The sequence below is a fragment of the Pelecanus crispus genome, chromosome 5 (assembly GCF_030463565.1).
Source record: "Pelecanus crispus isolate bPelCri1 chromosome 5, bPelCri1.pri, whole genome shotgun sequence".
NCBI lineage: Eukaryota > Metazoa > Chordata > Aves > Pelecaniformes > Pelecanidae > Pelecanus > Pelecanus crispus.
In genome coordinates, this window is record NC_134647.1 from 12,994,449 (window position 1) to 13,021,587 (window position 27,139).

General features: G+C 46.0%; 1 protein-coding gene across 1 annotated transcript in view; it reads left to right on the forward strand.

The window, feature by feature from the left end:
- Positions 1 to 3,573: 3,573 nt before the first annotated feature.
- ADCY5 (adenylate cyclase 5) overlaps positions 3,574 to 27,139 on the forward strand; it is a 219,208-nt gene continuing 195,642 nt past the window's right edge. Inside the window, exon 1 of the mRNA XM_075710138.1 lies at positions 3,574 to 4,584. Within this exon, the coding sequence (XP_075566253.1) occupies positions 3,574 to 4,584 (1,011 nt within the window). The remainder of the gene's footprint in view (positions 4,585 to 27,139) is intronic.

The window sequence follows — 27,139 nt, forward strand, 5'->3', positions numbered from 1 at the left end:
TGAAAGCCGTAAGCAAGCTGTCCGTATTATCATCTGTATCTTTAATATTACAATATCCTACTAGTTACCTTTCTTCTACTACAGTTCCAAGGTATGAGATCCAGTAATATGATCACCTAAAAGTAGGCATTAGTTTTAAGATTTTTAGTATCCGTGTGGAATCTTACATCATCTTTGTTGTAGCCCTATATGTCCTTATTGTGTGAAGTGCCCAATTATTTGGCATTAGTCTGCTTCTAATACAGCATTCTTACTGTTTTCTCAAGTTACAGATTTCTTGCAGAACCTCTTCTAACTGCTCCTTTACCTTTCTTTAAACTTGCCACCTCATATTTACCTACCTGTTTTTAAAGATACAAACTTTCGGTTGAAGACTTGTTTTACACTCAAAGACAAAGCTTTTTTCCCCCTCTGGCTAAAGAATTTTAAAAACAAACAAACTTTGTCTTCAGCTTTAGCATCAACTATTGTAACATTGGAAAAAAGCAAAACTATTCATCTGTCAAACAAAATGACATAATGAAAAGAAACATGAATGATAGTCTAGAATTGAAACTACTGGTTTCTGGTACCTGTATATGTAAAGTTTCTGGAGAAGGGGTGAGAGCTTACTGTACAGTGGAATCCTGCCTTGGATTCAGGCTTCCAGGGGCTATCATGATGCAAAAACTAAGACAGACCTGACTTGTTATGTTCCACCACTGGGAGTCTTAAAATTTTTTGGCCCATTACCTGAGGAATGCTTTGTTGATATCCAGAACTAAATGTAGTAAGATGTCGATGTTGGATCTGGAACGTGCCTGGTTTTTATACATACTTAGTTAAGTCATTTTCTGTCAAGCAGAATTAATTTTAAACATTAAGTTGTTGTGGGTCGTCTTTCTCCCTTTACTTGGTTTTAGAGTTGCACATTGTTGTGAAAAAGCGAGATCTTTTTCTGCTGGCTTTGAGAGAACAACTCCAAAATGGGACTTTCCGTACAAAACAAGAAGACCTGTCCCAATTTACAACTTGCTGAAGAATTGTTTCACTGTCTTTATCCCTAGAGTTCAGGCACTGTGCAGCCAGAGTAACCAACCACAGAATTCTTGAGTTTTATTCTACTCTAGTGTATGGATAGTGACAGTGTTGTATAATATCCCAAGAAAAGATAAATTCCATCTGAAAGACAGTAGTATTTTTATATAAAAATGTCTCCTCATAGAAGGGGAACTGAATGCAGTCTTGATCAGCTGCAGTATGTAGCATCTGGCAGGAAAATGTCGCATAAGTGAGCACCACTGTAATAGTTGCATGCTTCTTTTTTTTTTTTAGTGAAAATCTTTAACTGTTCCTGGTGAGTAAAAGATGCTCTGTGGAAGCAGCTGCTGAAAATTCAGCATGTGATTTTACAAACCTTCACTGAAATGCAGACAGGCCTAAATTGCTGTAGTTTGTGGAGTTACTTGCAAGTGTAAAGGACACATGAAGGGCTTGTGTTTGGAAGGTTGTCTGGTTTTGCCAACTGTATCCACCAATGCTACCTCTCTACAAGCCTTGCCTTATCTCTGTCCCTTGATAACCACAGCGTCAGCACTACTACTACTCAGGGCTACTTGTGAGCAGGCGTTCTTGATGTTTGGACGAACATCCAGACAATTACCAGTTTCAGCTACTTAACCGCTTAGCTTATCTGATTTGACAGTTTGTTTTTAATAAAACATGATACAGAACATCAAGCGATAATATTATTCTTAGTACATATGATGCTTACTTTCAAAACACTGTAAATCATTAATTGGCTAACTCACATCTGCAGAACGAGTGGATCATCTGAAAGAACATTGTAGAAGAGTCTGGTGTTTGAAACGGGTCGAGAACTGCTGTGGTATCCTCCCCGTGCCCCCCGGCCAGTCTGGCTAACCAGGTTAAGATCATGAACCCTCCAGTAAGACCGTGTCACAACACTGTCAGATGAAAATGTGAGCTGCAGTTTAGGTCGTTGGAAAAGAAAAAACAAAAGCCTGTATTCGTATTTTAGTTTTAACTGCTGTGTTAGCAGTAGGTCCAGTAGTAGGTACTGAGGTTGGGAGAGGTTTCCTTGGGGCTTTGCCTTCCTCTGTTCACCAGGGTTTCGGCCACCGGCGCTTGGTGTCGACGTTTCTGTCATCTTGAGCAGGAGGCAGTTCCCCTTTCCCCCCGTCCTCCAGGGAAAGCTACCGCGCAAGAGCCCGCAGCCTTGCATATGAGGCAGAACACAGACAACCCCGTTTTCCCCCCGTTACGCCGGGGGCTGCCAGAACCCGGCCGCTCTCCCTTGGGGGGGCTCCTCTGGGGGCCGCCGGGCCGGGGCCTCAGGGAGCGCCCTCGGGAGGCGCCAACGGCCGGCGCGGCGCGTGGAGCGCCGAAGGAGTTAACGGCCGCTGCGCGGCGGCCCGCCCCTCGGCCGCGCACATTGGCGGGCCGGCCGGCGGCGGCGCCCAATGGCGGCGGGCGGCGGCGGGGGGCGCGCCAATGGGGGCCGGCGGGGGCCGGCGCGGCCGGCGCCCGGTTGAATGGGGAGTACAAAGAGGCGCGGGGCCGGGGCGGGCCGCCGCCGCCGTCCCTGACAGAGGCGCGCGCGGGGCCGCTGCCGCCCGTAGCCCCGCGCCGACGCCGCTGCGGCTCCGTTCCTCTGCCGGCGCAGGGGAGGGGGCGCCGGGCCCCCCCGACGCCTTTTTTTTTTTTTTTGCCTTTTTTTTTTTTTTTTTTCTTTCCCATCTTCCTTCAGATTTGCTCGTTTCTCCCCTTCCCCGCTGCCCGTGGAAGAGGCGCTCCCGCCGCCCGGAGGCACCGCGGCGTAGCGGGAGCGGCAGCCGGAGCGGCGGCGGCCGTGTGCATGAGCGGCGCGGCTGCCGCCGGCTCTGCCTGGCCGCCGGGGCTCCGCCGCTGGGAGGCGAGGCGAGGCAGGGGCGCCGCCGCCGCCGCAGCCCGGCCCGCCCCGGGCAGCCCCCCCGCCGCGCCCAGGGCCCCCCCGGCAGGGGATGCTCCCGCCGCCGCCGGCTGCCGCGGCCCGACGAGCCTGAGCCTCCGTGCCCTCCCCGCCGACCGGCCCGCGGCGAAGCCGCCCGCCTCCCCGCGGGGCGGCCGGTGCCGCCGCTCGCCCGCCCCGCGCCCGGCCCCGAGCGGTGGGTGCCGGGCCGGCGCGGCGCGCTGCGATGCGGCTCCCCCGCGGCGCCCGGAGCCCCCGCGGCCGCCGCGGCTCGGCTGAGGGCGGGCTGCCCTGAGGCGGGGGCGTCCCGGCCCCGGCGGCGCCGAGCTCGCTCGGGGGTGTCGAAGCACCGGGGCCGGCGATGGCGCCCGCCACCGCCGCGCTGCCCTGAGGGCCCCGCCGGGGAGACCCCGGCTCTGGGGGACGCCCGGCCGCTCCGGAGCCTTTGGGGGCGTTTGCGGGTTTTGCCTTTTTTTATTTTTTTTTTTTCCCCCTTCTTTTTTTTTCCCCCTCCCTCTGCTGTCTTTTGGGGTTTTCTCCCAGCTGCTCATCCCCTGCGGCGGGGCAGCCCCCTACGCCTGCCCGGCTGTTGTCCCCTCGCCCGCAGCCCCTTCCCTCAGGGCATGTCCCGGTCCAACAGCGTCAGCCCCCCGGGCTTCGGCGGCCCCGCGCCCTGGGCAGGCACCGAGCAGCACCGTTCGGCCTGGGGCGAAGCGGAGGCCCGGGCCAATGGCTACTCCTACCCGCCACCTCCCAACCGGTCCTCGGGCAAGAAGGCCTCCCGCATGTCGAGCAGGTGGAGGAGCGAGGAAGACTACGAGCCCCAGGCGAGCCGGAGCCGCGGGGAGAGCGGCTGCAGGATGATGAGCTTTAGGTCCAAATCCGCCTGGCAGGAGCACGGTGACGACAGCCGACGTCACCGGTCCCGCCACCCGCCCGCCGGTGATTCCCCCGCTGCCCCCAACAATGCCAGCCCCCGGCAGCTGGGGGAGCAGGGGGAGGTACGACCCCGGTCCGTGGAGCTGGGGCTGGAGGAGAAACGCATCAAGGCCAAGATTGAGGAGCTGGAGGAGGAGGACGGGGACGAGGGGGACTCCGAGGCGGCCTTCTCCATGGGCAGCTGTTGCAGCAGCCTGCTGCAAATCTTCAGGTCCAAGAAGTTCCAGTCGGAGAAACTGGAGCGCCTCTATCAGCGCTACTTCTTCCGGCTCAACCAGAGCAGCCTCACCATGCTCATGGCTGTGCTGGTGCTGGTCTGCGTGGTCATGCTGATCTTCCATGCCGCGCACGGCCGCTATGAGGTATCCTACGTCGTGGTGCTCTCTCTGGCCATCCTGCTGATGGTGGTGCTGTGCGTAGTGTGCAACCGCAACGACTTCCACCAGGACCATATGTGGTTGGCGTGCTACTCTGTCATCCTGGTGATCCTGGCAGTGCAAGTGGTAGGGGTTCTGCTGGTGTGGCCCAGGAGCGCCTCGGAGGGCATCTGGTGGACCGTCTTCTTTATCTACAGCATCTACACGCTGCTGCCGGTGCGGATGAGGGCCGCGGTCATCAGCGGGGTGGTGCTCTCTGCCATCCACCTGGCCGTCTCCCTCAAGATCAACGCGGAGGATAAGTTCCTCCTGAAGCAGGTAGGCGAGCCCCGGGCCAGTTCGGGTGTGTGCTCGGCAGCCCCCACCTGCCCGCTGCATTGTAGGGTGAGGGAAGTGGGGCTGTCTGACTTCCACAGGCCTGCCTGATGCTGGAAGGCTGACAGCGCTTTCAGTCGAACCGCGAGGTTACCTGCCACGAGATGGGATGTTGGACAACGTGGTGGCCAGCCTGTAATCTTGCTTCTTTTCTAGCGGTGGCGGTTCCTCATTGCTGCTTTGCATTAAGGCTCTAAACGTTTAAGAAATGCACCTTACTGGTTTGCCGTGACCGCTGCTCCAGCGCTGTCAGCTAATGCCCTTCACTTGCGTTTGATGTTTAATGTAAACAGTTCAGCGCTAAGCACACCTGTGGAATGGTATCTGTGTGTGCTGCCATGTTACTGAGAAATGTGTGGAAAGTGTTGCCATTTTTATCGGCTGGAGGTTATTCTCCTGTGTCACTCTCGAGTCTGGGTTCGGTGTCAGCGCAGTGCTTGCTTAGGCATCGGAGAGCGTGCTCCATGGGAATGTGGAATAAGCCTTTGGTGTAGCAGTAGGGTGTTTGCTTGGAGATGTGCTGGAAATACCTACAGTGAAGAAGCCCAGAGTTCATATGCAGCCAGAAGAAAAAGTTTAAAAAAAACCTATAAATGCAGATTATTATTTAGCTGTGATACCATGTTTAACTGGAGCAGCTCAATTCACGGGAACAATAAGACTATCACTGAATGCGTTACAGTGCAATTTTTAATTACCATATCTGTATAAACAGTGGCAATACAAGGTGTCACTCTTCTTTTCAAGCAAAGCAAGCAGCCTTGGGGCTCAAGTGCTTTTAAGCTTCACAGACAGCTTGGCAATTGGGAAACCATTGACTTAAAACGTCGTAGCTATGTGGTAATCGCCATCCCTCTGATGAGCAGGGCTCTGAACAAGGATGAGCCTGTCACAGAGTCAGCCGTGACACTCGGATGTAACGGGGGATTGTTTATTAAAAATCAGGTGTTTGGTAGCTTTACAGCCTTATCGCATAATAAAAAATAAAGCCTTGCGCTTTCAGTGCCTGCCTTGTCTTACTGCTAAGTTGTTTTGAGTTCTACCTATTGCAGCGTCAGGAAAAGTTGTAGGGCTTAAATAAAACTTCAGTAGGATGGGGCTGTTGCTGCTCTGCTCTACAAAATAGCCCATGAAATTCCTCTTTCTTCCCCACCTCTATTCTTCTGCCCCCCCCACCCAGTTAAGCCTGCTTGGAAAGTTTCTGGCTTTGTTCTTAGTTTGTTACAGATATTTTTATAAACTGTACATGGCATATTTTTCTTATGCTTGATATAAATGGCTTTTTGTACATTTCCAGCAGAGCGTACACCGTAAGCAGGACAGTTGCTATTTTTCTGCTTGACTTGGAAAAGTTTGCTAATGGCCTCAGCTCTTCCTCGCTGGGGCTCTGGTCCTGCAAAGCCTTGTGCGTGCTCTTAACTTTATAAACCGAGACTTGTCCTATTGAATTCAGTATATTTGGAGACTGTATTCTTACATATGAAGGCAAAGCTCATCACGATTGTGGCTAGAAGATTTAGCAGTCTGTTACGAGCAAAGCTGAGTTTGGAGGATACTAACGAGTGCATAAAATATTGTTGTGTTGGTAACTGTACTTTAACAGAAAGGAGCCTAAATCATGAAGGCCAAATGATGATTGACTCCCTCAGTGGAGAATCTGGGACAATGATAGCTCCCTCCCTTCCCAGATGCAGCAGGGTTATTTATAAGAGGTTGAGCTTGTGTATAAATGTCCTCTTGCCAAAGGTAAAAGCACAGGCAGTAGGTGATGGTACAGTATGCACAAATCTGTGCATTATACAATTGCTTTCCCTTTCATACTAGCGCTGGGTTTTCCTGCCGTTTGGCAATAAATGTTCAGTTAATGAGGAATGTCTTAGGAATACTCTTACTTTGTTTTTAAAGGCAGAGTGTCTCCCCATATTGCATATTTATTTTTCCTACTAACACCAAATGCCGGTCTCTATCTTGCTGTGGTCTACGTTGGCGTAGCTCTGGCTGAATTCAGTGGGGTTGTACAAGGCCAAGAATCGGATTCCTTGCACGTTTGCGTATGAACATGAGCTGCTATCTCTGGCTGTCTGATAGAAAAATCTCTTTCTGCTGAGCACATTGCCTCACAGCTATTAACAGGCCTTCCTCACTGGGGTTGTATCTCATTGCCATGGAAATCTGTTGTGGTCAGCTCTGCCCCACTGATGCACGCAAGCCCTATTTTTCCCCTTCAGACTAACAGGGGCGAAGGTAGACAAATACCAGATAAATCGAGAAGAGGGGGTTAAGTTGTTTTCAGTGACTTCACGCTGGCAGTCACATCAGCCTGGGTTTTGTGGAGCAGGAGTGGATGTAAATGCATTTGTGACTACGTGACCAGATGGTTCTTTATCCACGGTAGTCACAGAAGAAAGGCTGGTTAGGATGTGTATCCCCTTTCCTCTCTTTTTCATGGCATTTTTAACCATAATGCTTAAAGGAGTTCTTCTTTGTGTGGGCTTTTTTCTTTTAATCTTCTCCCAGTTGTTTCCAAGCCAGGAAAAATCATACACGCTTGTTATGATCCACTAACATTCAAAGCTGAGTGACTCTTGTGTAGACTCCTGAACACTTTTGTGAGGCTCAGGAGTCCGTTAAAAAACTCGCTGCTCCTCTTTCTCAAGAGAGTGAAATTCTTGGTTATAGGTCCCATTCGGGAGAAAGGCAACTTGTTGGATTCCTTTGCAGAGGATGCATGATTTATTGTCTGAATTACCTTCTCCTAGCACCACTGGACTTCTCTGTCACTGAACTCTCTGGTCTGAGGCTGTGCTAGTTGGGCTTCATGCAACTTCTGAGGGCAGTTTAACCATAAGGCAGTCTGCTGTTTCTGAATCGATAAGGTGACAGGAGTAAAGGTAGTTGTAATTGTTCAGTCTTCGCTGAGCTGCTTTTTTAATAATTCTTCTGGGGTCACTGGACTTTGAAAGTAGACTCTGACTTCTGTTTGCTACCTGGAGGAGTCTGGGGTCTGTCTTTCAAGAGCGCCCTGAGCACCCCTAGCAAAAGCAGCAGGTATACTTGGTACCTCTGCCAGTCTGATCGGATAGGGGCAATGATCTTGTCTCCTTGAACTGATGTTTGATTGGAACAAAAGAATGCTAATTAATACAAATTATTGCTTTATATTCAAAAGTTCTCCAATGCTGAGGGAGGGGAGAAAAAGAAATCATGTGTTTCAGAATTTACTTGCATCCAAAGACTGCTGCTGGAAGCAGTGCATCCTAAACGTATGACACTCCGCCAACTACAAATCTTGATTGCTTGAAGGTTTTTCTTGTGTACCTATGATGAATTACTTCTAGAGGGACTACTTTTGGATTTATTGGGGAGGGGATGACTGCATTTGTCTTCAGGTCTGTGTCCTTGTGTTATTCTGGGACAGTTCAGATTACAAATGTGTTTCAATGCACACAAGTCTGTGTTGTCTTCTCTTTGTACATACAGTGTCTCTCTTTCTGGGCCAGCCTTTTCCATGTGTTGGTTTTGATACGCTTCCAGGCTCCAAAACCACATTTACTCCAGGATTCATATAAGAAGTATTTTACATGTGAATGAGACTATCTAATACTTAACTGAGAAAGTAATATACTATTTATCAATAAACTGTCTCGCATTCACAACAAAGATGATACTGAGATTTATTCTATGTGCCGGTAGAAACAAACTGCCTAGCTGACCCACGAACTTGTACAGATGCATGGGAAGAACTTGGAGCGTACGGGTTGCAGATGCTTAACTGAAGTCATGTGAGTAGACCAGCTGCCCTCAGTGCAGATAGTCTTGAGTAAGCACTGGCATTTTTGTAAGACTAGGGGCTAAGGGACAGGGAGTTTCACAACAGGGTTTATTGGGCCTTGAATCAGACTTTAAAAGGGATGGGGATTGTGTGTGGGAGTGGGTGGGGGGCCAGGGGTAAGCGATAAGAGTGCCATATACAAACATCAAACAAACCCGTGGACTGAGGTTAGATTTACTCCTGTTTTCCCATCCAAACCTGTTTTATTGTAACTTTCTGAGGTTCCTTGTTCAAAGATACAGTTAAGCCTTTGTAGTTTATTAACTCAGTGTGAGTAGGTGACTGTTAAGGTACCACGAAAACAGAAGACTGGGAAAGATAAATACTCTTTTTTTGTCTTGTGTCAGTAACCTCATCGAAAGAGAAACTGAAATGCTCTGATCTCTTTCCTCCCCAAATACTACTGCAAACCTTCTGCAAAGGATCTCTGATAGCACAGTTCTGAACAGCTGCCCCAGCACATGGCTCTTGTTTATGGCACTCTGATTCAAGGCTCCTGATATTGAGCTCCTTCTTGCTCAGCCCCTTTCCATACGCCTCCATTGTAACAACGTTACATTAGTACTCCTTATCCTTCATTTCTGAGAACTGTGTACCTGTTGGCCTTTCTCCCTGTCCATCCGTTAATGGTACGTGATTGATCCGCAGCTGCATGGTGGCTCTCAAAAGTGCAGCATTTCAGTTTAACCATTTCTAGGAAGATGTTGGTGTGAAAACATGTGCAGTCTCTCTTTTTCCTTTCCCTAAATCAACTGTCACTTCAGCAGGGCTAAAAACAACTTCTTACTGTAATAGAATATCAACTTGAGTCTTATGGATATCTTCTAGCATCTCATAAAGATGCTTTTTAGATGCAATTTAAATGGCATTTAACGAGAAGCAAGTCACATAGCAGGCAGGAGAAATAGTACTGTATGTTCCATCTCAGCCTCAGCGTGCTTAAGCTATGTAGGTGATGACTGATTTTGAGACTAACGGATTCTCAGAAGTGTGTTACTCAAGTCACTGTATTGCGCTTCCATTGTCTTCAAGTGGCCTTTATTCATAAAAAAGGGGAGATGAGCTACCTGAAATGCAGATAGATCTGTGTTTCACTTTTCTTATGGTTGTTTGCTGCCTGTTCTACTTTTGTCCACCTGGAAAATAAGTTTGAGTAATGTTCACTTACGATGTGATTTTAAGGCACTTGGCCACATGGGGCCAGATACTGTGTGCCTCAAACAGCACTTAATGTCCTGTTCTGCATAAACATTGATATCAGTAGAGCTCTCATACAGTAAGATGTGCTCCAGCACTGCTAACAACTGAAGAATCTGCCTGAGTAGCAGTTTGACTGAAGTTAGTAAAAATTGATGATTTACAGTCTTTTGTTCAGGTAAAATATGGCAACCTGAAATGGTCAGTAACTGTTGCATTGATAGTTGCCTCGCTGGTGTAATTCTGTAACAGAGGTAATTAATTAAATCCCTGAGATATTGTATATCAGTTAGTCCTTAGTAGGAATACTGTCTGCATCTCTTGGGAATGCATGTGTTGCTTGAGGTTTACAAAGGAGTATCTGTTTTTCTTATCTCCTAAATTACCCTATGATCCTGCTACCTCCTAATCTCCCCCCCGCCTTGCTTTATCCTCCTTCCCACCACCCTGCATTACTTTGACATTGCACTGTAATGTTCACTGGTATCGATAACTGTTAGTGTAATAGCATTTGAGTGCTGTGCATCTAAGTTCTCTGTGTTTCTGGATTCTTAGTAGGTTCGTTGTCTCGGTAAACTGACCCATTTGACTCATTTCTCTTAGCCTTGCGGTAGCAATCACAGTCATAGCTGGCTTGGATCTCAGTGAATTGAAGATGAAACGTGATGGGTATGATTTAGGTGCATTGCTCTGCCAGATGCACTAATTCTAGCAAAAGGCTTGTCCTTCTAGGCATTTTTATGACACACTTGAAAAGGCAGGGTATGCTAGTTCTGTTTATTTCTGGAGAGGTGAAGATACTTCAGCAAAACATTGGGATTCATTAAGATGCGTGAGGCAGAAGGATAGTTTTCCATGCCCTAATCTTACAAAGCAGTCATTGACTTGCCCTTCAGTGTCCTGGGCTCGATGGCTTGGTTTGACACCAGTGTGACCCCTATACTCTGTCAGAGACCTGTCCAAGGCAGGACATCTTATTTACATGGTCTTTTGTGATTAACTGCATTCAGATGATTTATAAACTTGAACAGCAGTGGAAACAAAATGCTGATTATCCTAGTGCTAAAGGCTCTCTGGAACTGGTTGTGCCCTCTCGGAGCCTGAATCGGCTCAGTGCTTCCTAAATGCCCTTTTGCTCTGAGTTCGCTGTTGCTTGGGCAGCACTACTGAGGTCTGGGGTAGAAGAGGACTGGGACTCTGCCCAGCTGGAATGTGAACTTTGGGCACCACACTTCTCCAAATGCATTTAATTTGTGTTTGATTAGCTAATCTTTCAGTCATGCACCATAGCTCCCTCTCAGTCTCTTAAGAAAATTGGAACAATTGCTAACTTTTTGGCCATTGCAGTAATTGGAATAGTTACAGTCTTTTGGGAATAGCTGGTTTTGTCTTCATATTTTGGTACTGGATATTACTCTCATTTTCTAATCAAACTAAAGGAATTTTCCTTCTGTCCTGGTTAGAAGATGCAATGAAAAATCTCCAGCAGCAGCTGAAACATCAAGAGGTAAAAAAAATTATTTTGACAGCACCTTCCACGTGTGTGGTAAAGTGGTCCACCCTGTAGCTGGTAGTGGCTTCTGAGAACCTGTGCTTTGAAAAGTTCCTGTCTTCCTCTCTTCTCCCCCCCCTCCCCGTGCAGGTGGGTGCGGCTCAGAGAAAATACCTGCTTTTGTTTGGGGAGGTAGAAGACAGGGCTCCAAGTTTTGCTAGCCTTGGGCAAGCTTTATCATCCCGTCTGCTTTATATTGCAGGATTTACATGGCACCTTGCACAGGTAATATGTGCCCAGAAAATGTAGTGCAGAGGCAGCTGGAGTGCACCAGAGTTTCCCTCAAGCCCTCCAGCTGCTACATGATTTCATGATGTGCTACATCGGGTTTTTTTCGTGGCCCAGAGGGGTAGGACAGTGACTAGTGTGTGCAAGGAATGTGAAGATTCACAGCTTCTGGGAGGTGGGTGGGGTTCCTGTGTGACTGCTGTGCGACTTTTTTCATTTCCTGTGAGTCCTGTGTTTTGATGTGGGATATAGTCAGTGTTAGTTCCTTCCCTCCTTCTGAAGTCTAGCCTAGTGATCTGAACTTGTGATATCTTGCATCCAAGGGATGCTCTTTCTTCTTTTTGTTTTGACATTGATGATACTTTAAAAAAAAATTTTTTTTTGTCTTTACCTGAGATGTATCCTGCTGCTGCCAGAAATTTAATTTGATTCGTTATTATGGAGTCCTCAGGCTAGGTAAAAACCCAAGGGGAAATCTTGTGTGAATGAAAAAACACAACCCCAAAGATATTAAAAAGGATAATCTGGTTATGAGGGGGTGTGAGAAACAGACAAGAATTTTAATATTTGTCTCCTGAACTCTAAAATGTTCTCACCTTATCATAGGAAAGCTTGAAGTTTCTAGCACTTAATAAGATCACACATAAAATGGCTGTCAGGCCAAGGCAAGAGTCAAAATGCTTTTTAGCACCTGCAACTGGACCACTCCCAAGTTGTGGGACTGTATCTGTACTTGGTATTTTACGATGGTGATACGTCTTGCTAGCTTCATCGCTGGCAGGTACAGGAATGGTATCATTGAACAAATCTGTAGTAGAATTTAGCATGAGATGGTCTTGTTCTGACAGTCGGACAAATGGACTAAACACAATTTAAAGCTCTGCCTTCTGCTTTCAACCTTGCATTAGAACGTTCGGGAAGCCCTTCTCCCATCAGAAGCCTGGTAGTTAAACAAGCTTGTGAACTGCTTCAGCCAAGCGCAGTCAGTTTTGCACCACAAAGATGATGCAATTACGAGTGGTAAGAGACCCCACAGTTTAAGAATTCGTGGACAGTGTTGGCATCACCAACAGTATTGCTTCTAGTGCCAGGCTGGCCTCGCTGATGCTGAGTAGGATTTTCATTACAGCATTCGCTATAGAAAGCCTCATTGTATTGTCAGGCTTTGTTCTGCAAATAAAATACCTTTATGTCCTTTTTTTCTTCATATTTATAAGTCACTAATGCAATTGTGATGTATCCTTACTGTCTTCACCAGACATCAAGAACACAACATCGTAAACACACAAACATGATTTATCTGGACTGTCTGTAGTAATAGCATCAAACAAATCCAGTGTGCGCTGTATGGTCATCATTTGTGGCTTCTCCTACTTCATAGCAGCCGAAATACCAGAACAGAAGTATATTTCGAAGCGTCCTCAATCCTGGCCTGAGTTTGGTTTTAATTCCTCTAGCTAGACTGCTTATTCTGCAGTTTGAGTGATGAGTTTTCAGATGAAATATTAAACTTCCTTTTCTTTTCATGAAAAGTTTTACACATCTATGCAACATCCATAAAAATTTTTACTGTGAATTGAGCCTTTGTGGTACTGCTGTGCCTGGCTATCATCCTCCCTTTTCCTGGGAAACTTTGCTTTTGGGAGGTTGAATTGGGGATTAAAGCTGCGCTACAAATTTAACATACACATTCCACTAGTATCAGAGTGCATCTTTGCAGACAGTAAACAAAGGACTGTGCTGATGCAACAGAGGGGGAATATAAATGAAGAAAGGTTTGTGTTTTCTTTTTTTCTTTTTCTCCCAGACATTAGAAATTGATCTCTCAAAGCAGCAATTTATGCAAAGTGTTTATTCCTTAAATGTGTTTGCAGCTTGTGTAAGACATTCTGTCTCACTTCATAGTCAAAAGAAAAGGCTATGACATTGCTTGCAAGAATCTGTCATAAAATATTGCTAATGCAGACAGTTCCCTGGTTGTATTGCCCCCTCCAGAAAACACCATGGCTCCTTTCCTTTATTCCCTGCTCTAGACTAAATGCTACACGCACTGATCTCTGCGTCCCTCAGACTCTGAAAACTGAATTCTTAGAGCTAGCAATGTGGTAAGGGACTACTCAACCCAGAATTTCTAAAAACAGTAGTTTGCTGGTCAGCCCACAGATGACAGAGCTACTCAGACATGCTTGCTGAGTGATGAACTCTTTCCATTTGCTGGGAGGTACCCGCCAGCAGCTTTGTGAGTATTCTTGCTTAATGTGTGGGTATTTATGCACAGAGTTGCACAAACGGGTGGACCAAGGGATACATCATTAATGAAGATGTTTCCAACTGAATGGGATTTCCTTTTTTTGGGCAGGTGGTTACTAGTAATCTTGTAGAGGAAAGGAAGAAATGCTCTGCGGTACTAGGAAAGGAGGATACTCTGCAGTGTGGTGGGAGACTGTGTAATTAAAATGTCAGTCTTGCTCATGCTAAAAGCTAACTGCAGTCTTTAAAACCGTTAAACATGAAGTAGGTTACTAGTGTGGGAACTGCTGTTGTGTGGTGAACTCTCAGGATCTTAAGGCCAGGAAGGACTACTGAGCTTGTTTAACACTACTTGCTGAACAATCCTTCTCTTACACATAATGATTTCTTCTGTTCAGATGGTATGGAGGAAAAAAAAAAGTTGAAATGCTGAATTGCAAAGTACTTGTCAGTTGAAAACGCAATCTGCAGTGATCTCTGAACTGAAGGTCAACTGAACCAGTACTTTTTTTCCTCTCTCCTCTTAGTGAGACAGCATTATAACACCCTGTGATGGAACATATTGGGGGTATTTTCCTGCTCAAGGTGGCGGCATCTACTAAAAACATAACACAAATGGTCATGTTAGTTTGTAAAGGGGCTCTGACATCGTGCCCAGATTTTGTACTGGGTAATTATGTTCTTGCCTTCTTAATTGATGTTGAATATGGCATTTTTCTTTGCTCCATTTCTATTCTGGACTCTTTAGCAGTACACCACCAAATAGCTGCTGTGCATATGTGGGTTTTACTATCATATCTGAGAAATTTGCAAAGCTGTTGACAAGCCAGAAAAATGAGAGAATATTGCTCAGGCTTGTATCTTAGTCGTGTTGGTGTTCTGGAGCAAGTGTCATCCCCTCGTATGATGGATGCACTGATAACTTCTGAAAACTGCAAAACTAGAGATGATACGCTTGAAGGATACTTCTGGAGGTCAGCTATGCCATCCCACTGCACCAAGGCAAGACCGAGTCAGCCTAAACTGTTTGTGGCAGGCACTAATCACAGACCCATCTGAAAAAAACCCTCCTTTGTGTATGTGTTCTTTGGGGTCACAAAGGTACTGATGTGCTTTCTTGTTTGTTTGTTTTGTTGGGTTTTTTTTAAGCAAACAAGCAAGTCAGGCCCTGGGTAGGAGTAGATAGTAAAGAAGAGATGGCCATGACTAGAGCTGTCTGTCTGCTTTAGCTGAAACCTGCTCTTAGTTTCCTTGTTTCACCTATCTTTAGTTCACACCCCACCCAAAGCCTGCAGTTCTCTATTTGTCACAAACAGTACATTTGTATGACATCTGGCAGGGCTGGGTCTCATTCCTGAATGAGACCTTCTTGTAAGCACTGCAGTACAAGCAATAAGCTTGAAGTTTAAGTGTCCTTTCACAGGTGACTTCCCTTTTAGTGCCTAGTCCTTCTCAGCTATTAGGATAGGTGTACTTAGTTAACTTGTTAGTGCTCCAGGGGCTCTTAAAAGTGTACACTTTTTGCAGCTGTGGTCAAAATAGCTATGAACAAATACTTAACGAAGTATTTCCTGAAAATATTTTAATATCTCATTATTAGTGAAAGTTAGGAGACTGCTTTTTTTTTTCATTTTGTTTTCCTTCTTCCCTAATGCAGGTAATGAGTATCTGGCTGTAGTCATGACACTAAAGGTTTGTCCAAGTAATGATGTCTAGGAAAGGTAACCCCAGGTGGATTAGTTAAACCACAATATAGAGCCCACTATATAGAGACTGTAGTCCACTACTGAAATTGCCTTACAATTCTATTTTAGATGCAAATGGACCTAGTTAATTTAATTCACATCCAGAGGGAATGCAAACTAAATAAAGTAACACTTGTTAAGAGGAGTGTTCACACAGGTTTAAATAATTTTCTTCAATTTACTTTGATGAACTTTTCTGAACAGACCAATCTTTACTGTAATATCTCCAGGGTAAGACTGTAGCTTGTGTAAGTCAGGAGTACTTTATATTGTTAACTTAGCGCATTGCCCATATATGCCATTTTCTATTAGAAGAGATAATGTCACCCTCTCTGCTACGTGCTTACCCCCTTGGCAAGGGCTGGGGCCAGTTGTGATAGGGACAGAGTCAAGAGAGGAGCTTATCTGTCACGTTTAGCCAGCCCTTGGCCCCGTTACCAAAGGTGCTTCTCAGAAGCCTGGTCACAAGTGTCTCCTCGGTATGACTGCTTCTGTGCTAGGGGCTGCTGCGGCTGCTCACAACTCATCCTTTGCAGAGAAATGATCTGCTTTCAGAGCTCCTGGCCTCTTGCTTGGGGCTGAGAGTAAACCTTTTCATTGCCAATTCCTTTGCAGCTTGTGTGACAATATACTGTAATAAGATGTAGGTCTAGGATCCCAGGTTGCTAAACACTGAAGTGGCAGGTGATGCTCTTCTGTGTGTTTCCTGGGAGAAGCTCCTTTGGTTTCTATCAGCTCTTCTTCTGTTTAAGCCATTTGTGATACTGCACGTGCTATTCAGCCAGTGCCTTCCCACAACGTGAGCATATCCACTGCATGTAAAACTTCACGGGGAGAGATGCTGACAGCTCCCCACCTGCCAAATCTCCAGATGAAGATTATTGGAGAAATATTGTGCTCCATTCAAATAGGTGGCATTGTAACATTGGCTTTCTGGTGGAAACTTAGTGTTTGGGTCTGGGCAGAGTGAGAGAAAGTGTTGATTTCCTTTCAGTAAAGAGGAAAAATACCCGAAAGGTGCCTTCTGCACAAACAGTGGCCTTAGGCGGGACTGCAATTTCCTGGGCCAAGTTAAACAACTTTTGAATCTTAATGGCCAGAATACCTCCTTCTCCCTCTGCTATTCCCTGTCCCAGCCAGATCTAACAGAAGTCTTACCTCTGTTCAAACCATACCCTAAATCCTTGTTGCCTTGTCTAGTTTTTATTTAGCACCACAAGAAATGAGTTGGTATCTAAATGCATTCTGTTTATCACCAAAAATACCTTTTTCCCTCTGGCTGCTTGAAAAGTGCCTTTAACTCCCCTCAGGGCTTTTCTGTATGAAGGGACAGCTGGTGTAGAACAATAGTGACTGATTCACACTGATCAATCCTCACATTACTGAAAGGCATCTGTCCTGTACTAGCCACCCTGCAGTGTACATTTTTCAGAGAGATGCTGGTGGAAGATGCGTCTGCAATGTCTCCTGTCTCTCTCCCAGCCTGACTCCTCTGTACGTCCTGGGGAAAAAACCTTGAGAAGAAATACTGAAAAAAAAAAAAAAAAAAAATTAGTAGCGAGAGGTACATTTTCTTCTTCTTCACCCATGTGGTAATGGATCAGAGGCTCTGGTTTTCCAGAGTTTTGGTCACATGTACTTCAGCAGCAGTACCTGCCAAAGAGATGGTCAAGCTCAGTAACTGAAATGTTTTTTGCTCCCAGCCTGGTTTCAGCCCAACTCAGCCAAGGTTAGTTTAGCCCATTTATTTGGACCAGAGTAGTCTGGGAGGCACACATACGAACCTGAGCTGGCAGATCAGCAGGATGGGTGTCATCTAGTGAGAAAACAAGGAGCTAGGAGCAAACACAGGTGCAGCTGAAGGATATTAAGGACAACATCCTGATAGGGACATATGCCGCTTTCAGACTTTGCTGGAGGGAAGGGCATAAAGCCCTATTTCCAGGAAACCCTTAACATAACAGGAGAGAGGATGGTCAAGCATAGTCTTCCCACCTGCTGCAGCCCACCCTTCCTCTCCTGTTTCCTTGCTTTCACCTCCTCAGTGATGTGAACAGCCGCAGGAGAAGGCCCCAGGCAGTGCAGCTCTGTGTTCCTGCTGCTGGTGCTTATTCTTCTGGTGCATTTCACCTGTGCAGGTAGCTAGGATGAGCCCTGGCAGCTGTCAGTGTTCACTGACAGCAATCAAATGGTGTTGCTTACTGACAAAAGTTGCATAAGGTACCTGTAGCTGCAGAGTGGATCTCCCTTGCCCTGTGCTCTGAAGTGACAGCAGAGAACAGTGTGTTTCAGTGGCTGTTACCTCCTCTTGCCTTGGTAAGAAGCTCCAAACTTTGTTAATGTCATGAATGTCTCTGATGGTCCGGCTGAAAGTTTTCCCTTTGGTCTCTAAATAAACTGCAATGGATAACTTTATTTAAAAAAGGACACTGCCCCGGTTCCCTCCATTTTGCTTTGGTATGAGTGGAGTGTGGGGTGAGAGTGTGATCCAACAAGCATTACTTTGGAAGCCTCGCCTACTGCATGGGATTCAAGTAGTGCCCGCTCTCTTGCACTTCATGTGAGGGCAATTAGTGCACGTGCATGGCAATTAGTGCTTCAAATGAAGTCAACACGGGTGTATTCTGCCTCTTTAATGGCTTGCTTTCCTCTTCTGCCAAAAGAGCAACCAAGCAGTCTCAAAGGAACCTGCTGCCTTCTGATATTTAATTTGCTTCAGGCTTACCTTGGCATTCTGCCTCTTTTTTTCTGCTGCCCAGCCTGGCCCACCTGCCTGTTTCTGCTACCAGTGCTGCAGAGGAAACGATACCTATTTCTAGCAAATCAGGCCACGACTTGCCCAATGTGCTGCAGTTGGGCCTTGCAGACCTCCAGCACCATCTCTCCCTGACGTGCTTTGTCACTCTTAATTTCTGACCTCTTTTCAGCAGAACATTGGGCTGGTTTCTGATTAACTGCACTGCAAGTGGCATTGCCTGGCAAAGGAATGTGCAGGTGGGAAATTGCAGAGCAATTCTCCTGTTATCCATCTTTTTGATTTAAGTATCACAGTGACAGGGGCCTTAAAATATCCGTGATATCCAGTGTTTATTTGTGACCAATGGTGACTCTCTGGAGTGTGTATATGCTGGAGTATAGATGGTGTGTGTATAAACTCCATATATATGGAGTTACATGATGTGACTCTTAAGCAGAATATTAACTGTTCCAAAAGATTTTTAAAATGATTTTTAAAATGCATAGGAAGGGTCTGGCAAAGCAAACTTGCAGCTGAATACTCAATGATTATAGGAAAAGTAAGGAGTTAAAACACAAGAGACCTTACAAGTCATTGACAGTAAAAGGAGGGCATGGAAGTGTAGGTGGGGCATGTTAATTTGATCACAAAGTTTTGGTGCAGGCCTCCTTGTATGGCTTTCCTTATTGCAGCAGAGCACCATGGACCACCCATCTAGGTTTGTTTTTTGAATGCCTGACAAATAGTATCTTTACAGTGTCTCCTAATATGTCTCTTAATAGGAAGCTGGTAGTTTATGAAATACGTTTTTGAGGTGGAAGCTGTTTTTTTCATGGGGCAGGAGTATGGAGTAACCAGCTTTACTCTGAGTGGTTGCTCTAGGCAAGAAGAAAAAGTTCAGCATTAGTCCCTGCAAAAGAAAAAAATGCCTTAGAAAACCCCTCCACTGAAGACGATACACTGGGTTAATGGTGTTACTTTGGGAGCCTTTTTCTTATCCACCACTGGTTATTGAGACAGTTCAAATGTGGGCCAGTTTATTGTTCTTTCTAAGTAGGGTTTGCACAGAGTAACAAGCAAGCTGATGCTTTCTAGATAATGTGAGTCAAATGCTGTTTTACTGAGGAAATGGGGAGATTTTTACTTAGCTAGCATTAATACTGTTTCCTAACTGTCTTGTGCTGAGGTCCTACATTGTTACACTGCTAAATGTTTCTGTAACAGAAGTGTGCATCAGACCATGATTTTGTGTCATCGGGACCACTGGCTTGTGTGATTTACAGAGGGGGATGGAGTTCACAAAGGATGTGTGAACCCCATCACTGTGACTGCCTCCAAAGCCAGCTCCAAAATTCATGAAAAGGAGCTGCCACAGAAGTGCTTGGTGACTTTTGGGAGGAGCGGGGACAGGCGGACAGAAACTGTGTGGGGATGGGACTGTATATCCCTGCTTTTGAAGTAATGAGCATATGGAACAGACCGTGTTTGAGGCAGTCTTGGGGGGTGGAATATTAACCGTGGTGAAAACAGTCCTGGAGGAGCACATGTATCTGTGCTGGAGCCTTGCACGTGTGTCGTCATGGAATTTCCAAAGAGGGCCCTAAACAGAACAGCTTTATGGAAGAACAAAACAGCATTGTCAGCGGTGGCTGAGGAAGCTGCGCTGGCACCTCTTTCCATAACCATGCTCTGAACTGGTTCTTGTTCACAGTGTTTCTGTGGCTGTTGCATGCACAGCTGTATGTTAGCATCTGCCTTAATGGGTTTTATGAAACTGTGGTATAGAAAACAGTGGCTGGGCTTTGTTTGAACTTAGCTACTTTTTCTAAAACCAACATTGTTTTTTTTCAGACCAGAATAACTTCTCTTAAGGGATAAGCATATGGAACGGTGAGATTTTTTTTGAACAGCATTCCCTTGCTTTGAGTCTGGGAGACTGTATTCTCGTCCTCTGCAGTGATTGTGTGTCTGCTCCAATGTTCTGTTTGTTTGATCAGCCCCTTGAGCCAGCAGAATCCCTCTCCATGCTGAGGTGTTTGAGGAGTGTGATGAGGACAGTGATCTGATCCTCCTGGATGAGTGTGCACAGAGTGTGTCTGTCTTGATCATGGTGGGAAGGTGGTGCTGGAGGGACGTGGGTTTTGGTATGTTGTGCAGCATTCCATACTTGTCACAGTGAACCTATGGGACAGCTGGTTTGACCTATCTACCTTGCAGAGGAAGGGGAATGGTTATGGCTTCCTGAGGTCCTTGGCTTTCTGGCTGTAGTAATGAGGGGGGGGAGGAAAGGTCTGAGGAAGGAGTAAAACCTTCTTCTTGCATCATCTTGGGTTGGTTAACCTGTGAAATGAAGTTTCCAAACCCACTCTTTCCTGTAGTGCCTAGGTACTCAACATGGGATGCCTCAGGCATCTGAAAGCTCCCAAGTGGGTCTTCTGAATTTAGGCATCTAAAATCTTCCTAAAGAGCACTTTTCATTGACTAAATGTTGTGACTGCCTCCTCTTGCCTCTAGTCACTTCTACAGAATAAATAATAAGCTTGTGGGCTTCTGTATTTTGTACCGTTCAGTCAAGCTTCTGGATGTAGCTGCACTTGAATAAGCATGAGCTGCCTGACCAGTCTTGTATACCACAGCACACTGATTACTTATGTGATTGGCAGGGAAATTGATGTGGTAGAGCAGAAAGGATTCTCACAGCACCTTTGACTAAACTCTGAACAGAAGACTTCTGCTAGAAATGAAAGAAAATACAGTCGACTCAGAGGCTAAGTGTCTGTTGGGTTTTGTTAAAGCACAGAAACATTTTCAATGGGAATACAGCTTTGAATTTGAACACTGGGAGAGCAAAAGGGAACAGGTTACCATTGAAAATCCTTCATGTGCTGGCCTGAAGAGGGAAGGCATAGTCTGCAATGCAGGTGAAGGGCAAGCACTTAGGGATGCTAATGGTTGGGCTGCAGCTTCCTTATTGAATTCTGTGCTTGCAGTCCTGCCTGCCTGTTTTCTTCTGTTCTCCACCCTGTTCTGTGCCATCCATGGCAAGAGAAGGCAGCTCCCTGTTGAGAAGTGGTGGGATGTTATATAGGACGGTGGAGTTCAGTCTGTGGGACTCCGGGGAAGATCAAACTGAAAATGGGCTGTGAAGGGGAGTGCATGTGTGAGGAGACAGCAGGCACTGTGTGTGAGATGGAGGAGGCTTATGGGCCTGTATGGAGGTGGTGTGGACAGCAGACTGGAAGAGAAACCAGGAAGATCAGTAGGATGGTGCGTGGAGCTGAGGAGAGGCAGCTGTGAGACATCACTTGGGGTTGTTATTTTTGAGAGTAAACTTATTTCTGTTCTTTTGAAAGCAAGGATTGCTTTAGATCTGGACCAGTATTATAATATAGACCTGATCAGCCAATTCTTTAATTTTCTTCTCTCCCTCGAACAAATGAAAACATTACAAAGAAGTTGTGATTAATATGATTTGTGAAGTGTTACCTGGTGCCTGCTGAGCAAAATATCATGAGCTAGCTGAATTAGCAGTCTGAAAGTGTGCTGTCTAGGATGCAGTGAAGCACAGAGCCTTGGCGGTGGCAAAGGGTGGGGCACCTATCTTGGTGCCCGACTACCAAGATAGGCCAAGTACACCCAAGCCCTCCCACTGCCTTGGAAGGAGGCAGTGGGTATGTGGCAACTGGCTGAGTGGGTAATGATTGCTCAAAATTGTCTGAAAGAGGCTTCAAAGAAGAGGGTGGAGGGGGGAGACAACAAGGGGCTGGATGGAAGAAACAGCCTGGTATTCTGAAGATGAGACCCAGAATGTCTTGCTTGGATCTTTTGTTGGGAATAACACTTATTGAAGTTTTCTGGCTTGCACGTGCTTGTCCTCTTTTTCACGTGTGTCTTCTCCGTAACAAACATCTCTCAGCTGGGACTGGCAATGGAAAAAATTGTAGGAAACTTTCACCAAACAACTTGGTGGTAGGTCTACCTCCTGTTTTGTTCTTGAGCTTTTCTGTTTTAAAGGAACCATCTGCTGTATAACTGTAAACACAGCAGACCGCTAGCAAGCTTTATCATCCAAGGGTCAGTATCCATCTAACGCAAACTGCTGGCAGGCTCCTGTGCCCTGTCTTTGTGTTGCTGCCATCCCCTCGTCTTCCTACAGGCTCTAAGCCTGCGGAATTGGGCAAAGTTAACTTTGCAGATCACAGGCTTTCCGCAGTGTGGTGACGGTGCCCTCCTGCATATGCAAAATTGCTAGAAGCAGACAGACCCATGAATGTACGAAGCTGGTGTGTCAGTTCAGCTGCACCCAAGCTGGATATTAGTGTGGCTCTGTGAGTGAGTCAGGCTCAACAGCTGAGAGAGTGCATTTCAGTTTCTCTTTGCCGAATGTTTTACAGCGTCTACTCTTGTCAGGAAATCCTTGGCAGGCAAAGCAGAGCCCTCTGCAGAATCTCTTTTCCCTCTGCACACCTTTCCCAGCAGCATAGGTCAGCAGTTATGTGAAGAAGTGTTACTTGGAGGGGATGGAGTCTTGTGTTATAAGCATATCCTGACTGTGGGGCCTTGTGCCTTTGCATAGGGTAGGCTTGACACAGCTTTCTTCTCATGCTTTTATTGAAGTCATGTTTCACCTATTGATGCTTCTTCCAGAAGGAAGATGTGGAGGGTGCAAGGGCTAGATGGAGGGAAAAAGAGAGAAGCTGAGGATGAAGGAGTGGCAATTTAGTTCGCTAAGATGGGGAACTCCGAGGGGGGTTGTTGAAGGAGAAGCTCTCACAGGGAATGAGCTGTGCTGTTCTCAGCAGAAGAGAAATCTGGCCTTGTTTAATGCGCACAACGAACCGGTGTAGCCTGGCACAGCCACCAAAAGAAGCGTTTGCTGTGGCAGCACAAGTATTTTTGTGGCATGTGGAGACCCAAATCTGGGAACTGGCTGGATTTGAAACTAGCTGGGGAAGGGGGAGGAGGAGGACAGTTATAGATGGTAACAGGGGAAGGCAGGACACATAACATGCTTGTTAGTGCTCGTATGGGTGAGGCTATGTATGGGTTCCGTATGAGTGAAACTAGCCAAAACACAGCTCTTGAGGTGGTTATTTCTGGTTTAATGCATCTAATGAACAGGCTCTGACCTGGACCGCACTGGAATAAAAGAGGAGAAAGCAGTTAACACACTGTTAACAGAGAGGCCAGATCACAGGGCTTGAGAAGGCATGTCTTTAATTTAATCTCTGGAACTCATTTTAACTTATCAATCCCATCTTTGTTAAACTGATGAGGAAATTAATGCATGTTTATAATAGAGACCACACCACAAGTGATATGAGGAGCAACTAGTTAATGTTTAGCAAAGTTCTCCTGAAGATGAGGAATGATATACAATGTTCTGACTGTATTGAGATTACTCTTGGAAGAAAAATGCTATTTTAAAGAATGCTTTTGTCCCCTTAATCATTGTCCTTGCAAATGAGCTTAAAATATAGTCATATATTCATCCATTGCCCAGCTAATGACATACAGTATTACAAAGGCTGAGATGTATATCCCTACAACCTAGAGAGAGATGTATGTCAGGTGAATAAAGCCAGGAGAAAGCCAAGCTAAAAAGCATGCAGAGCAAAGTGACTGAGATGGCAGAATGCCCCAAAGGAAAATTTCAACAAGGGTGATTCATTAGCAGTCAAACAGTCCTTTTTCTTTTCCTGTCCTGCTATATTTACATTTTGAAATGTGTGCACATCTCATGGAAATGGCCTTCCTAGCTAAAGTGTTCTTCTAAATGGGATTTCGTGCTTTACCTTTGATAGGCTGTGAGGCTTGGACTACAAATAAAACTTTCTTTAGTGGGATACTTTTATATAGTCTGTAAGGTGTTGCTAAAATCTTGTACTGGTATATAGTCTGTAAGGTGTTGCTAAAATCTTGTACTGATAGCATCATGGTGGTTTGGGCTGTAATTTCGACCTGCCTAAGGAGGTACCCAAATTCCAGGCCTGGATTGGTGCAAAAAGGAGAGACCTCAAATTTCTCAGATAATCCACACATATCCTGGCTTTTTCAGCATCATTATACCTGTGAATCCTTTTGCATCTAGAAATCCCACTGAAACCAAGGGAAACATCTTACCAAGGGGACATGCAGAGTCGCGTGAGCCATGTGAACTACTGAGACCCACGCTCTAGTCCTGAGGAAGAGTGGCTGTCCAGTAGCAGCAAAAGTGAATCTCTGATTTCTGTGTGGCACTCCCAGCGGTATGCTGTGTCATGCTTGCAAGGCTCATGCTGTTAATGTGCGAATACGACGAGGTTTCCTGCATCGGTGTTGTGCTAGCAACAGCCACCAGCTCCTGATTCGGTTAAACCCAGGCATGATGTGGGCAGACTGGTATCTCTGATTTACAGGGCTCTGTTGGAATAAAAAGCCTGTTGTCTATCAACACATTGTCCAGGCAGCACAACAGGGCAAGGTAAGCACTGGAAAAGCAAGGTCAAAGAGCTGACAATACCATATTGTATTGCGTGACCCTGAGCGAGTGGTTTACATGCCTTGCTTCTGCTATTCTGAGTGAAACCAGAATAGTGCTTGCTCTTAGAAAAAGCGCTTTACGGTCTGTGGGTGGAAAAGCATTCATCTGAGTGTGAAGCATTTCTGTTGTAGAAAAAATTAGTCTCACTTGCCATAGTTTCCCGTTCCCAGACCTGATTTTCAGGGAGATCAGATGCACTGGTTCCTTTTGAAGATGGAAATCTCTTTGTAGGTGTTCTGTATTTCATTCATCACAATCCATCTGGAAATGCATTTTGGAATATTCCGTATTGTTTGTGGCTTTGGCTGGATTTGCATTCTCCAAATAGCAGAGTGTGGTTTGGGCTTTATAATGGGATATATGGCCTCTTTGGCTTGATTCCAGCACAGGTTGGGAAGGACTGAAAGGAATTCTCTTTAGGCCTGTAAGGCATAAGCAAAGCACTAGGTATCTAGTAGCAGAAGCTGGACTGAGTGCTTAGTTACAAGCAGCCTGTGTGGTATAATTTGGTGGTCTCAGGCAGCCAAAAAAAAAAAAAATGCAGAGTGCCTTTCTTGTAGAGAATCCCAGCAGATAAAACTGATTCGTAGTGGAGAATCAGTTGCTGATTCAGGTTGCTCCTTAGAAGTGGTCTCTCCTGCTTGGTATTGGTACAGTGGATTGTCAGCTTTCATGGCATCATTTTCTTGCTCTTGCCAGTCCATGACCTTTCTCAGAATTCATAAGCTATTGCCCAGTCTGCCAGTCTGTATGGAAATGGCACATGTACCTGCCAGGTGAGCCGGCACCTTCTGTTTCTAGGCAATGTGGTGCCTAGAAGAATTGCAAGAATTTAAGCCTGTTAAGCCACAAACTCTCTTAGAAGTTTTTTTTTTTGCTTTTCAGTGGGACAGGACCAGATATTATAATTAACCTCTCCCCCTACCTCCCAGCTAGCTTTCCATTGAGTGTCTGCATTTTTAGATTCCGTCTGTCTGCGGTCCAGCCCCAAGACGGTTAAATTTAATAAATAAATAATGATAAAAATAGTCTCTGAGGACTCGGCAGGCAGCAGGCCAGGGAATCTGGGCGAGTTGCCAGCAGCTCTTCCACTTGAAATCTAAAGTTAACTCAGGCTATGGCGCTCACATCGGTCTGTTCAGATTATTTCTTTGAAAAGTGCCTTTCCCTTCCCCACCTCAGATAACACCCTGTGCCTGCTATCCTCCAGCATGGGCTCCAGGGCTTCGGTGTGAATGTGGGGGCTCTCAGCCCAGCAGTGGAGGGGAGCGCCCGGTCAGAGGCAAAAGGCTGCAGTGTCAGTGCTCCCCTGAACGAAGGTTGGGGTATCAACTCCAGCATGACTATTGAAAGTGCCAAAACCACAGAAAAGCTTCAGCTGGAGCAAGTGGGTTGGCCACAAGATGCAAGGGTGGAGGAAACCAGCCCCTGTGAGTTCTGGCATTTGCAGTGCTAACTGCTCGGTCTGTTCAGTCTGCTCTGATTTTTTTGGCTGATGCTACATGGGCTCCATTTTAATCCCCAGCATGACTTTATCATTGTGTGATGTCCCACCCCAATCTCCAAGTTATATCTCAGGGTAGGAGCTGTCACACTGCATGCCTTTATATTCCCATTTCCTATCATGCCATATATTCACAGCATATGGTTCCAGGAGCTGAAAGAAATCCATCTGAATCCTAGGCAGGCAGTTACCACTATCAAGAATATCTGGGAAATTATCCAAGAAAATGCATGCCCTCTGGTGAGAAACAGTCTGCCAGCAGGTGGGAAGGTATTGAGTAAAAGAGTTGGGATTTCTCCTTTAAGGAGAAGGGACAGGGCTTGGAAGAGCAAAGCTGTCTGGACTTATCTGCACACAATGATCAGCACGGTTCCTGCAGCATCGCACCTACAACAGAGAAGTCAAAAGTACAAATGCAAACCTGTGCCTTCTCACCCAGCCTTGCCAGGAACACTCCCCAAACCAGCCCTCCTTTGCTCAAGTTGGTTGATAGCTATTTTAAATCCTCCAAAAGGTTCAGACTTGCTTTTCTTTAGGCATGTATCTGAAAGAGTCCTCACAGTAGGAACTGATGGCAACAGGGTTTAACTGTAGCTCCCACAGACTTTAAAACCCCTTAGTGTGGGATAATCAAACATCCCCAAATCGGCATACACCTGCTGCACTGGTACAGGCAGGGAAATTCCAGCAAAGGCTGGTTTGGGGCATGGTACCTTTGTTTTGCTGGCAAGGCTGGGCATGGTATTTTTTTTTTTTTTTTCCTTAGCTTTATCATCTGTGTTAACAACATGTGGCCCAGAGAACTGGCAAAGTAGCAAAGATAAATGCACTTTTCAGATTTTGTATCATCCAAGCCAGTCCCTGGGGATGTGCCTGTCAGTAGTCTCACCTGGAGCTGGTATGTAAAATAAGTTGTTCACGGTAGAGGGG